We start from the raw sequence: 17569 nt of genomic DNA on the forward strand, positions 1-17569 counted from the left end.
GCGCTGAGTGCCGTGCTGTGGGTGAGAACAGACACTGGTACGACCTCTGTGGAGAGCATCTCGATGGAAAACCTGACCCCACGGCTCTGTTTATGAGAATTTATTCTACCAGTATATTCACCGTATGTGCGAAGATTTGTGCTCAGGGATATTTTCCGCAGTTTTGTTCACAACTGCAGATGAAAACAGACTAAATACCCATCCATAGGGGACTGCTTAAATGAATTACAATCCATCCATACCACGAAATAGGATTAAAAGGCTGATACGGATGATCTCCTCCAGGACTTATTTATTTATTTACTGTTTGAAGAGCATATAAAGTTTGCTCCAGTGTTATGTTTTATTTTACTTATTTCTATATTTTTAAAGATTTTATTTTTGAGTGATCGCTACACCCAACACGTGACTCGAACCCGCAATCGCGAGATCAAGAGTCGCATGCTCTACCGACTGAGCCAGCCAGGAACCCCGCTCCAGTGTATGTTTTAAAACCACACACATCTCCGGTGCCCAACCCAGATGAGCCCCCAGACGACTCCAGTCCCGGCTGCTCTGCGACCACCGCAGAGATCCTGAGGCAGGACCATCGGCCCACTCAGCCCACCGAGCCATGAGAGAGAAGGAATGGCTGTTTTGAGCCACACGGCTGGCTTGGGGTGGCCTGTCACACAGTCACCGAGGACCGGCACAGATGACGATAGCAAACTGCTCACACTTCCCTCCACCTCAAACCCTGGGCTGCTTCTGTCTCTGTGCCTCGTGCACCTCTTAGCTGCCTCTGCTGTACGAGTGTGTACTGCGTGTGTTTGCGCCAGGCGCACATCTGTGGGTTGGCTGAGAATACCCCACAGTCTCTTTCCCACCTAGCTAGTTCCGACTTACCCTTTAAGAGCCAGCTCAGGTGCCATCCTATGCCTCTCCTGCCCCCGCAGGCTGGGCTACATTCTCCTCTAGGCCCCTGTGCACCCTCTCTGAATACAGACTCTGCATCTGCCTGGTATTACATGGACCAAAACGGTTTGCTGAACTGAATGCACAGAGGAAGGGAAGGAAAGAGACTTTTCTATTCACTGTGTGACCCTGTGTAATTGAAGTCTGCCTCCTCGTCCCAAAATTGAGTTTGGAAGCTGGTTCTTCTGTGGCAATAGTTCACTCTGAGGGACACGGGGTACCCCTGCCAGAACTATAATGACGGTATATGGTATACACAGGTAGTTGAAGATTACATTCAGCTTGGCATCAAGAGGCTATCCTCTCTTGAGGATAATTTGGGACTATTATTACTTAGAATAAGAAAAACATTTCAGAGCTGGGAAAGGCCCTGCTGTCTATTATCTAGGCAACTGGAGAAGTGACTTGTCCGAGGCCAAATGGCAGACCAGCATTCTATCCAGTCCCCAGCCACAGGCCCTAAGCAGCACTCACTCTGCCGTGGCACCACCAAGGGAACGGAAGGGCTGGGAGGGAAGGGAAGGCTATGAGGTCTGAAGCAGCTGCAGGCCAGCAGCCCCCAGCCAGGCTCACCGGGTATGTGGGCTTGGTGGTGATTTCCAGGAGCTTTTGCTTGGCTCTTCGTTCTGCCTCACGGGCTTCCTGCAGGTCCTGCTTCAGCTGATCTGCCTCCTTGGCCCTGCAAGGAAAGAAGGAGCCAGTTAGCTCCACGAAGGTGACAGGTAGAGGAAAGAGAGCCCTCTTCCCCACTATCCCCCAAGACAGGAGGGACGTGGGTTAACCCTGAGGATGGCACCAGATCAGGCAAACAAGGCCAGTGGCTGGGGGGGGGGGGGCATTTATGTGAAAATCAGAACTTCCAAAGCAAGGACAACATTCCTGAGTGCTGTTCATTGCAATGGTAAATCTAAACCGGAAGAGCAGGGAAGCCAATGGGCAGGAGTCAAGTTCAAACCTTTGCAGTTGGTAGATGGGGAGGAAAAGTGGGGGAGGGGCTAGCAGCTTCCTCTGCTTCACTTCTGGGTGAGAGTGGGCTGGGCAGAGGTACAGTACGGTGGATCAAAGGTCTTATATTGGATCATGAAGGGCAGGATGTGAGAGAACTGATTCTTCACAGCCCCCAAGTAAAACAACTGCAGGCCTGGGGCCAACCTCAGGCAAGAAGACGAGCACCAACGCTGAGGGCCTCGCACTTCACCCTGCAAGACACAGGACCCAGGGGGCCCGGCCCAACATGCATCAGTCAGCAGGGGAAGTGACCTGCACACAGAAAGAAAGGGGCCCAAGACAGGGCAGGAAACAAAGAACCATATTCCCAGAATGACATGCAAAAAGCAGAGAGGAAACTATAGTGAATGCACCTTGGTAGCAAAAAGCAAATTCAAGTGTTCTAAATCAACAGAGCCAAATGCTGTGGGGAATGTGCCAGTGTTTATCTGAAGGCTGCAGGACCAGAACAATCCCAAGCCTAGAATAGTCTTTGGAAAGTACAGCCTACAGTTCCATCCTTCAACCTGATCGTGAGCTGGCCACAAAGAGGATCCTGGCCCTCCCCTCCTATCTGCCTCAGGAGCCTTAGCGCCAAGAAGGGCTGCAGGGAAGCAGTTCCTCCTTACTTCGTTAAAGGTAAATAGCTGCTGTCTCCCCACATATCCCCTAAATGAAAAGGGAAAAGAACCATATTTTTTAAACGTAAGAAGAGTCTCCTTAAAGCTCCTCAGCTAAGAGCAGTCTGCGGCCGGGCTTGATGGCTTTCCTGCAAACACGGCTATCAGAGGGACGGCGGTTTATCACAGGCACAAGCATGACCAGAGGTCCACTCAACAAGAGAACTGTGTTCCTGAGCCTTTCCACTAATTCCAGCCCCCAAACCCCACACTGGCTTAAGTACCAGTCCTCACCACCAACCTGTCAAAGGAAGAGCCTCCCCGCTGCCCCAGAAGATGGGGAAGAAGCTTGCGGACACATGCAGTCAAGCTCTGCCTCGGAGCCAGGTTACGACTGAACGGCCCCTCACCTGAGCCCCCAGTGCCCAGGACTCCCCACCTCTAACCTCCTCTCTGACTCCTCCGCCATCTTCAGTGCCAGCACCTCGGCCTCCAGCACCTTCTGCTCCATCAGGCGCTTCTCTTCCTCTGTCCGAATGGCTGTGGCCTTGATGCGCTGCATTTCCTGTTCAGCCTCTGCGGCCTTCTGTGCCAAGAGTTTTGCCTCCTCCTCCGTGATTTGGGCCTTTTCTGCCAACAGGTCAGCTGTCTCCTCAGACCGCATCTGCAGAAGAGTGCTGTCAGCTGGGATGGGGATCACATGCCCATCTTCCCACCGAGATCTGGCCTCAGATACTCAAGTCAGCGAGAACCAGAATCTCGGACTCCCTGGGGCCCTGAATGTCCCGTAGATGACACTCGGGCAAGGGATGACAAGCCACACCCTCAACTTTTTGGAAAGGCCCTTTGGGTTCTGCCCATGGGAAGCAAGAAGAAAGCACTTCTCTGACTATCCACTTGAGCTGAGGGGAATGCTTTATGAGGGAGAAAACCAACTTTATCTTCTTTCCTTTTAAATCAGTGGTTTAAACCAGCGGAGACTTTGCCCCCTGGGAGACAGGTAACAATGCCTGGAGACATTTTTGATTGTCACAAATGGGGGGGGAGGTGGTGCTACTGGCATCTAGCGGGTAGGGGTCAGGGACACTGCTAAACATCCTCCGATGCACAGGACGGCTCCCACCACAAAGGGTGATCTGGCCCCAGTGCCAGCTGAGAAGTCCTGCTTTAAAGGCGAGCCCCCGTGAAAGTGGGGCTTGGCTGCACATGAACTCCACCAGAGTCTGCCTCCGCCAACACAGGTGGAAAGAAAAGGCACTGTTTTTTTTTTTTTTTAAACTGAAATGTCAAAGCGTATGTTACTAATCTGAGGTCGTCGGGAGGCCTAAATCCTGAAATCCATGCAAGTGCCCGTGTAGCCTCCAGGGGCCCGGCACCGCCCCCAGCAATCACCAGAGCTTCATTGGCCATTGTCGCTTCTTCTTTCATCTGCAGTAGCCTCCTCTCCAGCTCATCCCTCGTGCGCTCTGCCTCCTCCCTCATCTGCTTCTCTCGAGCAAGGCGCTGTCGCTCCATCTGGGGGCAACAACAGCGGCCACTGAGTCATGGGGCCCATGGCCTACAGTGCCACGGGGGCCCAAGAACGCCCAGTGTCCTGAGTCCCGCAAGGAGACCCTCTTTTCTCCCCTTTACTTTAGGTTGCCAGTGTCATTCTTGTCACCCGCCTCCCTCTGCCCTCCGAAACCAGCTGTGTCCCGTGAAAAAACATCTAGAGGTGAGGTAACAAACAAAACAACAAAAAAGCAAGCCCTGCCAAGTCTACCTGGATCGAAGGAGGCGTTCTTACACACTGTGTGCTGAAATGGCCACCCTGCCATAACCCTTTGCGTTGCAAGACCTCACGTGCCTCTGCCCTGCGGCTGACTGCACACAATGCAGGTTCCTTCTCCCTGAGATGCAGCCCCAGAAACAGACAGCTCTCTTCTGCTTGGACGAGCCACCTTGCCATTTCCCATCCACGCGGACCCCTCCCACATCTCCACTTTCCTCCACAATTGCTCCTGCCTCTGACCCACAGAGATAGATGGAACGGCTCTCTGCGAGGCGTCAGGGGTTCACGCACTGTGTGTCACGGGGAGCGGGGACTGCAGCACCACTGCACAGGGACCCAGCCTCACGCAGAGGCGACTCCCGGCCAGGCCAGCGACAGGAGGGAGCTGAGCAGGGAACGCAGCCCCCTCCTCCTCCCGTCCTTAAGGCATCAGTACAGAGCCGCCGCCACCGGCCCTGCCTTCTGGATCACTGTATTAATTGGGCCACATGCAGAGCTTAATAAGGGGAACAAGCATAGGACAAGTGCTATTCTCTGTGATCTTCAGGTATTAACTGAGTTCAGAAAGCAGAAGCCAGAAGTGACCACTGCACTATTTTCTTCCTTAAATAGAGCACACTTAATTACTTCTTGCTTCAATCTTCTCCCAAACAAAAGATTTTTAAGACTGCTGCCTTTTCTAAATACTGAGCCAAAAAAGAAAAAAAAAAAGGCATTGGGCCTCGAAGGAATAATGCAAAGACAAGCAATAAAATACTGTAAATTCTTCTCCAATTTTCCTCTTACAGGTCAGTGAAAAGCTTGGCCAATTTGTTCTCTAATTTCCACTGCATTACAATTTCCATTAAGAAGATTACTGTATCTCCATTATTCTCCACTTGAAAAAAGCCCAGGCAACCACCTTCTGTTTCCAGCACTGCACTTTCCCTGAGACCTCCACCCACTAAATAAGGGGCCTCCTGTTTGCAAGGTGGTTTCAGTTCACAAAGGCTTTCAGGAGCAATGTGTCCTTTGATCTGAGACAGAGAAGACATACCATTAGCTCCACTGGACAGATGAGAAAACTGAGGTCTGGAAGGTAAGTCACTTACTAATGTCACATACTAAGTTTCACATCTGGCTCTAAGGTCAGTGTCTGTACTACTACTGGGCCATGAAGCCACTGGCCTGCCAGATGCCAGGGACCTGTCTCTGCTGTTCTATAGGCAGTGCAGGTCTGGGGTGTGCGCATGCTGTTCTCTGCCACAGCCCCGAGGCTGACGCGCTCATTGCCGTTTTCAGATCTCTCACTTCTAAGTTTTGCTCAGCTGAAAAGAGGTCAAAGAAGGCTCTTCTTGAAGTTGCCACTTAGACTTGTGCTGGCTCAGGAGTATTTCTTTGTCCAAGAAAACCCATTCCACCACCGTGGCCCCCAAAGCAGCCCAAAGAGTCTGCTGTCTCAGAGAGCAAAGGGACGGAATGCTGAAAGCATGCTGGATCAAACGGCATTTCATTCCAAATCTCAGGGAGTCCCCACATCAGAGAGCTGCACACAGACTAATGATTACACCTCTGAGCCTGCAAGTCCTGAGGGCAACTGCTGCTACTCCGTCTAGGAATTGGTCCAAAACCACAGTGGATAGTCTCAGCAGCGAGGCTCAGATTAGTTGTGTGAGTTTTGGTGAGTCGACATGGTTTATGAGTAGAAAACAACGATGCGGACTGTCCAGTCTGCTGATGAGCGCACGCGGCACCTCCCACCGCAGGCACTGTGCCGCCTGGGCTGACCTGTGGCGGGGAAGTGCGGCCGGAGTCTAATTAGCATTCCCACAGCAAGCACGAGACGCTGCCGTGCATTCTATCACCATCTAATTAGGAAAAGGACAAGGCCAGGCAAAGGAGACAGGCAGGCAAAAAGAAAGCGAGCTAGCTAGGTAGACAGACAGACGGACGGATGGATGGATGGATGGACAGACAGATGGACAGATGGATGGACACAGGCTTGTCTATCACTTCCCAAGCCTGCATTAATCACACTCCACTTACTTAGATGGGGAAATAACTAGAGATGTTTCTTTTACATATGCTATTGGAGTTTATTACTCATTTCCACAGCGGACACCCCACCGGCTGGGCATCAGCCAGTAAAGATCCAACAGAGATAAAATAAGAGAAGGTGTATCCATAGCCAAACGACACCTGTCAGCCCACGATCGCTGCTTACCTCCAAGGCCAAGACCACGACTCAGCGACAACGGTGGTTCTGACATGGTCTTGCTCACCTGCTTTCTAGCCTTCTCCTCCCTGGCTTGGGCTTTCATCTGCTGAACTTCCAAAGAATCAGCCTTCCTTCTCCTCATAAAAAGGTCATGGTTCCCGATACAGAGCTGGAGAATCTGTGGTCGGAAGCAGTGGAAATGTTAAACCCACAAATTTACTTCACTGCCTACCAGCTCACCAGCGCTACGGCATCTTGGTCTCAGGGCTCTTGGGGGCAGCAGGAAACCTGAGAAGTAAAGCACAGCGTGAAACACCAAGGCCCTCTCTACTAACGTCCTCCAGTGCTCCCCCAAAGACAGGCAAAACGAGGTGCCTCAAGTGTGCCGGGGGGGCAAAAATTACACGTGAGGAGAGAAACAGATGACACTTCGGCATGTCTTCTGGATGCATCTCATTCTCCTAAGTTAAGATGTGGCTCTGCAGATCAGAGAGGCTAGGAAAGCTTGTTCAATAGGTTAGGCTGGGACGACAGGTTATTCACGTGGAAAAAAAGAAACTGGATCCCTCCCTTACACTGTACACAAAAATCAGAAGGATTAAAGATTTAAATGCGAAGATTGAACCCTTGAAATTTTTAGAAGAGAATATAGAAGAATATCTTTATGATCATAGGATTAAAAAACTGCCAAACAAGACACAAACAGTACAAAGGATGAAGGAAAAGATGTATATATTTGCCTATATTAAAATCAAACATTCTTTGTTAAGACATTAAAAAGGGAGGAAAAATAAGCCACAAGCTGGGAGAAGATATAACTAATAAAGAATACAAACCACCCAGAAAATACTAACCAAAGGAAATGAAACAAGTGTTTGACAAAAGAGACAATAAGTTTCGAGAGGGTATGTGTTGTAATGAGCACTGGGTATTATATAAGACTGATGAATCACAGACCTGTACCCCTGAAACAAATAATACATTTTATGTTAATTAATTGAATTTAAATTTTAAAAAAAGAGAGACAATAAGCTTGGTCAAAAATATTTAAGGGCGCCTGGGTGGCTCAGTCGTTAAGCGTCTGCCTTCGGCTCAGGTCATGATCCCAGGGTCCTGGGATCGAGTCCCACATCGGGTTCCCTCCTCGGCGGGAAGCCTGATCTCCCTCTCCCACTCCCGCTGCTTGTGCTCCTGCTCTCGCTATCTCTGTCTCTGTCAAATAAATAAATAAAATCTTTAAAAAAAAAAAAAAATTTAAAAAGATGTTCAACTTCATTAGTAAATATAAAGATGCACATTAATATGACACTGAGATACCATTTCTTTTTTTTTTTAATAAAGATTTTATTTATTTATTTGACAGAGAGAGACACAGCGAGAGAGGGAACACAAGCAGGGGGAGTGGCAGAGGGAGAAGCAGGCTTCGGGCGGAGCAGGGAGCCCGATGCGGGGCTCGATCCCAGGACCCTGAGATCATGACCTGAGCCGAAGGCAGACGCTTAACGACTGAGCCACCCAGGCACCCCGACATACCATTTCATACGCACAAGAGTGACAGAAAATTTTAAAGGCTGATGATAAAAGCGTGGAAGATATCAAACAAAAGGAAGCTGTACCCACTGCATTGGCTCTGTCAATTAACTCACCTTTTTTTTTTTTTTTTAAAGATTTTATTTATTTATTTGAGAGAGAAAGAACGAGAGAGAGCGAGTACATGAGAGGGGGGAGGGTCAGAGGGAGAAGCAGACTCCCTGCCGAGCAGGGAGCCCGATGCGGGACTCGATCCAGGGACTCCAGGATCATGACCTGAGCCGAAGGCAGTCGCTTAACCAACTGAGCCACCCAGGCGCCCAATTAACTCACCTTTTTTTGGAAAACAACACGGTGTAATCTTGAATCTGGACATACACTACAGCCCTGTACCTGTACTCCTAAGCAGATACTCTCGAGAGAACCTATTACATGTGTGCAGCCGGAGGCAGGTACAAGAATGTTCACAACAGCCTTGTTAAAATGGCAGAGAAGTAGAAAGCACTCAATTATTCATTAATAGGAAAATGACAAGTACACACACACACACACACACACATATCCACAAAAGGAATACTATACAGCAATAAAAATAAAGGGATCATATCTTGAAGCATCAACATAGCTACATCTCAGAAAATAATGTCCTGGGGCTCCTGGGTGGCTCAGCCGTTAAGCGTCTGCCTTCGGCTCAGGTCATGATCCCAGGGTCCTGGGATTGAGCTTCCGTTGGGCTCCCTGCTCAGCGGGAACCCTGCTTCTACCTCTCCCACTCCCCCTGTTTGTGTTCCCTCTCTCACTGTGTCTCTCTCTGTCAAATAAATAAATAAAATATTAAAAAAAAGAAAATAATGTCTTAAAAAAAAAAGAAGAACACAGACAGTTGACAGCACTTGGTAAATTCCAAAAGTTCACAAAACTTAATAGTATATTCATTTTGCTATATATGAAGTCAAGTTGTGAGGAAAAGCAAGGGAATTATAGGCACACAGCTCAGAATGGTGATCACCCTTGGGGAGGCGGGTGGGGGAAGCCAGCAGAATGCTAACATGAGGTGTTCTAATAGTATTGGAAGTGTGCTATTTCTTAAAGCTGGGTAGTGGGTACGTAGATGTTTATTTTTGCCCTTCTTTATACCTAATACACATTATCCTTATCCTTTTGTATGTATAAGGTACCTCCATAAAAATAATTTTTTTTTAATTCCACATCACAAAATTTAGGTTTGACTCGCTAGGTTTTTTAATTCCACATCACAAAATTTAGGTTTGACTCGCTAGGTTAAGCTAAAGGGAAGAGTCTTTCAAGGTCTATTGGCAAAGCGTGTAGCAGGTGAGCTATCATTCTACACCTCACAAGAAATTACTCTGATACTCTCTCAAAAAAGGCGCTCAGTTTCTCAGAAAAACTACAGTTATCAGTTACAAAAATCAGGATCTCAACTTACCAGCTTATTAACACGAAGCTTTGAGGAGTTGAATTTGAAGACGTCGATTTTCTTATCCAATGGTTTAATAGTAAACTGAAAGAAGGAAGCAGAAAACAGTTTCAGTCTGACAGCCTAGAGTGTGAGCACCAGCCGGGAAATTCCACAAAAGCAGCAACCACACTGACAAAGATCCAGCACGAGGCTGTGCCTTGTCCTGGCTTCCTGGTGCCCGGGCACTAAACCACAGTGAATTATAAGTGGCTGAGAGCGCCAAGTCTCGGGCTGTGGAGGTTCAGGATCCAGGAAGGTGTGTTGTCAGTACCATCTTAGGCTTGGAAACCTGAAATGCCAGCCTTCAATGGGCCCCACAGTGAGGCCAACACTGGGAAGCCCGCTGCAAAGACACAGGCCCAGTTCTGCCTTCAGGAAGCTCACCACCTAGCCGGAACTAGATTAATGACAGTCAGTTACTTGAGAAATTACATCATCTATTAGTGCCTCACTGGGCGGAACAAATCACAAATGTCATGGGGGTTCAGCATCGATCTACCGTAAGTAGGAGAGGAACTTCAGCTGGTCATAGACAAAGAGTACGACAGGGAAGCTAAAAGGTTGGACGGAGGGCCATTCCGGAGGGCAAGCAACAGAAATGAGCGGGTGTGTGTGTGTGTGTGTGTGTGTGTGTGTGTGTGTGTGTTTGACGTTATTAACCCTCTGATTTAGGACAGGGCAAGCAACAGAAATGAGGGGTGTGTGTGTGTGTGTGTGTGTGTGTGTATTTGACATTATTAACCCTCTGACGACTAAGATGATATCATGCGCTCAGACTGGGAGGAAGGCAGGGGTGGGCTGGGGGTGGACAGTCAGAGGGGCTGGGGTTTGATGTGGCAGCATATAGATCATCACTCCGGGTTCTGAACATGGGGGTTATCAGCTGAAAGCTGTTAATAAAAGGAATAAAGTGTGAAGAAGAACAGACTGTGGTAGAAGAGGGAAACAGTTCCTGAAATCAAAGGGGAGAGAAAGCTGAATAAGGACAGGGTGGTAGCGAAGTAGGAGATCCCAGGGCCAGACCGCTAGGCAGGGAAGCATATAAAGAGCAAATGGAAACTGCTGTTCTCAACCATTCCTGATCAGACCAGACAGATCCTCCATTTCAAAGATGCACTTAAAAAATGGGGTACCCATTCCCGAGAAAGACGTGCTAAGCAGATAAATACATCTGGGAAGATAAATTCTTGGGTATTTCTTTTGCATGTTATTTTGTCCGAGGAGGAGTTAGCACAATGAGGAAAATGATCCTTCAGTTAGCTTTTGGTCAAGCTAACTTAGAAGCACTATTGCTCTTGTGTAGGCTGCTACTTGTGAATTTCATGAACTTATTTTTGGCTCTTAAGTCAAACCCTGGAGCTGTCAGTGGGAAACCACAAGTAGTGGGGAAACCACAGGCTCTGTGCTGTGCCGGGACGCGCACAAAGAATCAATGGATCACTTAAAATAAACCAACATTTCTGTTTTGACAGCACGGCTGTCATGCATAACTACTAAGACTACTTCCTATTATGTCAAGTCAGCTTGAGGTCCTCTTACTGCATGAGTTATTGACATGATGGAACATGACGGTGCCCTGCCCCTGGAGAGGGTATATTAGAGTTTATTGTGTCAGGCCATACTAGGGGAGACTAATCCTTGAGTTCTGTGAAAAATGAATGTTTGGGGAGCCTTTAGCACACAAAAATACACGAATATGCAATAAACAGACTTTATGAAATTAGAGATGACAAACTACCATGCCACAGCACACCTACTGCTTTAAGTCATGTGGAGCTTTCAACTGAAGTACTTTAAAAAAGAAATACCTAAGTGCTCCTCTTCTGGGCTATAGAAACTTTGAGAGCCAGAATGTTTTGAATTAAGAAGCTCAATCTGTCTCATCAAGCATGGCCAAGGAGATCTCAACCACATTATTGGAAACCAGGAGCTTGGGGTTCCCTTTCTCAAGTTGCTATTTGGGAAGGGAAAACAGGAAATCTGCTCCAGGTGGGGGCTCTGCAGACAACCACATGAGCTGTCACTGTTCCTTACTCGACACTCAGCATCCCAACTGTGTGGGCACCAGTACGTCACTGAGCGCCGTCTGGGCCCGCTGCCCTCTGCCCTCTGCCCGGTGCCCTGTGCTCTCAGGACTCACCCTCTGTACCCGCTACCGTAAAAGCTCCCCCCGCCGCCCCAGCTATGACTTCAGGGAACGTGGAGCTCCCCTCACCGATCACAGCTAACCTGATTCCTCTGCATCTCCACTTCCTGATGTGGCACAGATACCTCAAACCTGGCCCCTACTCTTGCTGCATGTTCTCGGGAGGAGGGAATCAGAGTTGGGGTGAGAGCATTCCTATGTGGAAAAGCGGAAATGCAATGGGTCATCATCACGTGCATCATCAGTCCCTTGCACTGTAGGCCTGTCTTACAGCAGTCGGGGCCTTGCTTGACTATAACTTCCCTGAGGGGTGAGACTGGATTTTCTACATCTTTGTTTCCCCCACAAAACCTAACACAAAGCAGATGCTTGATAATTCCTTTAAAATTAACAAACAGGGGTGCCTGGGTGGCTCAGTCGTTAAGCGTCTGCCTTCGGCTCAGATCGTGGTCCCAGGGTCCTGGGGTCGAGCCCCGCATTGGGCTCCCTGCTCGGCGGGAAGCCTGCTTCTCCCTCTCCCACTCCCCCTGCTTGTGTTCCCTCTCTCACTGTGTCTCTGTCAAATAAATAAAATCTTTAAAAAAAAAAAAAATTAACAAAGAACAAACGAGTGAACGAATGAACGTAAGATTAGTGTTTGGGAAAGATCACCATCCTGTATAGAAATATCTGACTACTTCTTCTTTTTTTTTTTAAGATTTTATTTATTTATTTGTCAGAGAGAGTGAGCAAGCACAAGCAGGGGGAGCGGCAGGCAAAGGGAGAAGCAGGCTCCCCCCGGAGCAAGGAGCCTGACGCAGGACTCGATCCCAGGACCCTGGGATCATGACCTGAGCCAAAGGCAGACGCTTAACCGACTGAGCCACCCAGGCATCCCTAGAAATATCTGACTTCTAACTTAAGAGTGTTCAGCCAAGTTATTCAAACTTAGTTATTCTCAAATTCTCACAAGTAGTTAGTTCTGATATCCTTATTTATGTCATCACCGTGAGAGACACACACACACACACAGGGAGATAAATAGATAGATATCCTCACCACACGTATCAAGCACTGGATACTGAGAGAGGGCTTAATATCCACCACACTTAAAAATACAAAGAGAGGGGTGCCTGGGTGGCTCAGTCGTTAGGCATCTGCCTTCGGCTCAGGTCATGATCCCAGGGTCCTGGGATCGAGCCCCACATTGGGCTCTCTGCTCAGCGGGAAGCCTGCTTCTCCCTCTCCCACTCCCCCTGCTTGTGTTCCCTCTCTCACTGTCTTGCTCTCTCTGTCAAATAAATAAAATCTTTAAAAAAAAAAAAATACAAAGAGAATTTCTCACTAGAAATAGAAAGGCAAGTAATAGGAAAAGGTTACTTTCTGGTTTGTTTACTATTCTTTGGAGGTTCGTCTGGACAAGCTGAGCTCCCCAGCCTCTTGTTAGTCAGCGGGGGGTTGGTTAGCGATGCCATCTGAAAATAGGCTGCCAATACTGTTCTGTAAACGGAAAACAACAACCCCAAACCCAAAGCCTGGGGATTAAAGGATTTTACTGGTAACAAGGAGCAGTCTGGCTGGGGACCACTACAGCAAGGAGGAGAGACAGGGAAAGCCCGCAAGCTGCGCTGCTGGTGGGTCTGCATGCGAAGCACGTCCTACCTCCTTGTCGCTGTATGAGATGTTTCGGATTTCATTCCACGGGAAGGAGATCTTGGGGGTCAGCCTGTTCTCAGGGTCATAGATGTGAAGGCCCAGAGCATCCACTCCAAGCAGCAACTCTGTGCCCTTTTTATTCTGTAGATTCAACAAAGATCAGCCACCGTCAGCTCCAGCGGAGGTTTGAGATTTTATTCAACTTCCCAAAGAACCTAGCACACACTATTACATGTGACAAGTTCCAGTAGGTCCCAACAGAAGTCACAGTGGCTATGTAACCCAGGGGGCCTCCAGCTTCCTGAATTGGGGCAGGCAGAGGCAAAATACCATTCTCATGACTCGTGTCCCAGAGGGATCACTGGGGCTTTCTGTTACTGGCTCAGTGGCTAAAGTAGCAGCAATCTAAGCACTGTTACCTCCAATTAAATACAGTAGTTGTCCCCCGCCCCCCTTATCTGTGGTTTTGCTTTCTATGGTTTCAGTTACCAAGGTCTGGGAGCAGTCGATCCTCCTTCTGAACTACTGTCAGGTCCCTAGTGTAGCCTAACCCTACATCACAACACCTAAGTCATTCACCTCACTTCATCTCATCATATAGACATTTTATCATCTCACATCATTCTAAGAAGGGTGAGTAGTACAATAAGATGTTTTGAGAGAGAAAGAACATGTTCATGTGACTTTTATACTGTTACAATTTCTTTTTTATTGTTATTGTTAATCTCTTACAGTGTGCCTAATTTATAAATTAAACGTATCACAGGTACACATATATAAGAAAAAAAACATAGTATATACAGGGTTTGGTACTATTCATGGTTTCAGGCATCCATGGGGGGCCTTGGAAAGGTACTCCTGCGGATAAGAGTTATCATACACGTAGAAAAAAGACCTGTAGAATTAGGGTGCCTGAGTGGCTCAGTCATTAAGCGTCTGCCTTCGGCTCAGGTCATGATCCCAGGGTCCTGGGATCGAGTCCCACATCAGACTCCCTGCTCAGCGGGAAGCCTGTTCTCCCTCTCCCACTCCCGCTGCTTGTGTTCCTGCTCTCGCTCTCTGTCTCTGTCAAATAAATAAAAATCTTAAAAAAAAAGAAAGAAAAAAGACCTGTAGAATTAAACATCTCTTACATTAAAAGAAAATGTAGTTGTACTACCAGAAAGTTCTTTTTTTTTTTTTTTTTTTAAGTAGGCTCCATGCCCAGAGTGGAGCCCAACACAGGGCTTATAACTCATAACCCTGAAATCAAGACCTGAGCTGAGATCAAGAGTCAGATGCTTAACCGACTGAGCCACCCAGGTACCCCACCAGAAAGAAAATTCCAAGTGCTGCGATCAAATGGTTTTATTTTATGTTAAAATGTATTCTCAGTGTGATAAAGCAAATATAGTAAAATGTTAATTATAGAACTTAGACAGTGGGTATATATGGATATTCACTGTGAAATTCAACTTTCTTATATGTTTGAAATTATTATAATAGGATGTTGGAAAAAATATACCAAAATGAATTGTATATAAATTATACCTAGGAGTGCTTGGGTGGCTCAGTTGGTTAAGCATCCGACTCTTGGTTTCAGCTCAGGTCTGATCTCAGGGTCCTGGGATCAAGCCACAGTTCGGGCTCTGTGCTCAGTGGGGAGCTGCTTGAGATTCTCTCCCTCTCCCTCTGCCCTCCCCACCACCCCCCCACTCTCTCTCTAATAAATAATCTTTAAAAAAATAAATTATACCTCAATAAAACTGTCTGAAAATTTAATTGATTGCACATATGTTGGTTGGCAGTCAGAGTAGACAGAGGGCAAAGTGCCCTTGGCCCTCAGGTCACTGACCCAGCTAAGGGCCTAGAGCTACATCTTCAGGCTGGAGGCCCATGCCCCTGCGCTTGTGCAGTGGTGGAAGGAAACTCCCTGCACAAGGACCCAAAGCACCTGACCCGTTGCTGACAACTAGGAAATCGAACCAGATTCGAGGGCAGCAAAACAGGTCTGCAAACCGAGAAGGTGCTCAGACTGTGATGAGAAGGACCAATCTAACAGCAGGTGTCAGGTGGACAAGTGAGTGCTCCAAGATAAATCTTCTTAGTCCCTTGAACACTTCCCAAGTCAGGCGCTATTACCAAACCCTGAGAGAGATTCCTCTGTTTGTCTGCAAAGCTCTTAAAATTACTGCATTAACATAAGTGAGGCTTTGTACTTTTAAGTGCTACAGTACATTTTGGAAAACGAGATATTTCATTACGTTTGTGACTAGTTTAAATTAAAAAAAAAAAAGAAAGGATTCTACCCTCTGCTTCCTATCATGACTTCTAGAGAATAAACAGAGAGCGGCGGGACTCAAGCAGTCTCTTTTAAATTGTTTTAAGCACATAATTTCCTTAGCTGATGGAACTCGAACACAAAAGACACTAAAATATCCATTATCTGTGTCTACTGTGTAACACAAAACACACACACAATTGTGTATTTTAGTCTGACTGCTGCAGAAATATTTCCTAGTAAGAAACTGTTTTTTAAGGACTGTAAAATACTACTTTTCTAGAATCTAGATGGTGGGCATATGGGCCAAGAGGAGTTATGTTGCCAAAACCACAGAAATGTGTTAAACTAGCCTGACCTTAAACAAACCAGACAATTAGCAAATAGAAATTAGTAAAACTTAAGAAAATAACCTTTTGAATTATTATAGAAAATCTTTTTGTTTTTAAAGATTTTATTTATTTATTTGTCAGAGAGAGAGATAGCACAAGCAAGGGGAGCAACAGGAAGAGGGAGAGGGAGAAGCAGGCTCCCAGCTGAGCAGGGAGCTCAATGTAGGGCTTGATCCCAGGACCCTGGGATCATGACCTGGGCTGAAGGCAGATGCTTAACCAACTGAGCCACCCAGGTGCCCCTCATACAAAATTTATAGGAACCCAAAAAAGGAAAGCAAACCGTGAAAGGTGGACCACTGAGGCACCTGGGTGGCTCAGTTGGTTAAGCTTCTGACTTTTGTTTTTGGCTCAGGTCATGATCTCAGGGTCCTGGGATCAAGTTCCCCCCTCCCCCCTGTGTCTCTAGGCTGGGCGTGGAGTCTGCTTAAGATTCTCTCTCCCCCTCCCACCGCCCCGCCCAAAAAAGATGGGCCACTGTGGGTATTGTTTAACATCTACCTATCTGCAGTTTGGAACCAGCAGTGGAATACCTGAGCCAATGGCATGAATTCCTTTGGATGGAGCTCCTAGGTGCGGCATCTAGCCGCAGAACCTCAGGAGAAAGATGCTCAAGAGGCCCACCCAGCCAAGACTGAAAACAGAAGCCTCTGGTGCAGAAGCAGTGGGTTCCCAGAGGACAGTGGGACTATTAATGGTCTGAATAGAAAACTAATTAGCCTGCTAGTGAGACCAAGAGACCCACCCAAACAAATCAGGAATCTATAAAAGTAGCTTTACTCTCCTTGTGCCCTGGGGGAAGAGTATTTACATGCACTCCCTGTGGGCCAGATCTCATAGAGCCAGAAATAATCAAACATTACACTCAGAGTATTCGAACAGATTTCTGCTGAGCACAGAACCAGGCCCAAGTCCCCCTGGGGGCTCAACTGACACTTCATTACCAAGGATCTAATTGAAGTCCAAAAATAGAAAATGAGGCTATAAGACCCTCTCCCCTTCCTCTTCTCTTCTCCTCCACTGAACCATTAAAGAGACTGCCAATCTGGAATAAGGAAGTAACCCATTTTAGCTGTCTGCCTCTGATTCAGTCTCTGTTTATACACAGGGAACTCAAAGAGGATTCAACACACCCGGATTGCAAAGTAGTTCACACCGTACATCTCCAGGTCCTGAGCTATCTTCAAATATTCCATTTCAGCTTCATCCCTGTGAGGAGAATGAAAGACACTGTCACCAGAGCTAAGTGAGAAAATGGAGGCCGGGCGCACACCCACCTGCGCGTAGGAACCCGCCGGAAGTCACCAGCCAGGCAAGATACCAACACGGCTCTTCCCAGCCTTGAGTCTATGAAACACCCCGAGGTCAAGCAGAATTTCCCATCCCCACAAAAGCCAGAGAATAGATTCATTACAGTGTCTCTTGCCTTCAATTTCACGCTTTGCCCTTGGTAAATAATGTCACCCAGCTCAAGGAATTCAAGAAAAGGACGTGATATGTTATCTTCTCCCCTCAAATGGATTTGGATATGCAGATTTAAGTTGTTGCTTTATCTGCTTGTGAACTTTCTTCACCTAGGTTTTGGTATTGAAACAAT

The 17569-nt window shown here is 47.4% G+C and overlaps 1 protein-coding gene across 3 annotated transcripts in view; it reads right to left on the bottom strand.

Annotated features, from left to right (window-relative positions):
- NF2 (NF2, moesin-ezrin-radixin like (MERLIN) tumor suppressor) overlaps positions 1–17569 on the bottom strand; it is a 77260-nt gene that overhangs the window by 18348 nt on the left and 41343 nt on the right. For 2 of the 3 annotated variants that reach the window (XM_021703614.1, XM_021703615.1), the window contains exons 7-13: positions 17106–17181; positions 13327–13461; positions 9507–9581; positions 6594–6707; positions 3954–4076; positions 3008–3225; positions 1528–1633 (exon numbers count right to left, since the gene is read on the bottom strand). In XM_021703614.1, the coding sequence (XP_021559289.1) occupies positions 1528–1633; positions 3008–3225; positions 3954–4076; positions 6594–6707; positions 9507–9581; positions 13327–13461; positions 17106–17181 (847 nt within the window). The remainder of the gene's footprint in view (positions 1–1527; positions 1634–3007; positions 3226–3953; positions 4077–6593; positions 6708–9506; positions 9582–13326; positions 13462–17105; positions 17182–17569) is intronic. The other variant, XR_006541216.1, reaches the window with a different exon arrangement.

The sequence above is a fragment of the Neomonachus schauinslandi genome, chromosome 14, assembly GCF_002201575.2.
Source record: "Neomonachus schauinslandi chromosome 14, ASM220157v2, whole genome shotgun sequence".
NCBI classification, from domain to species: Eukaryota; Metazoa; Chordata; class Mammalia; order Carnivora; family Phocidae; genus Neomonachus; species Neomonachus schauinslandi.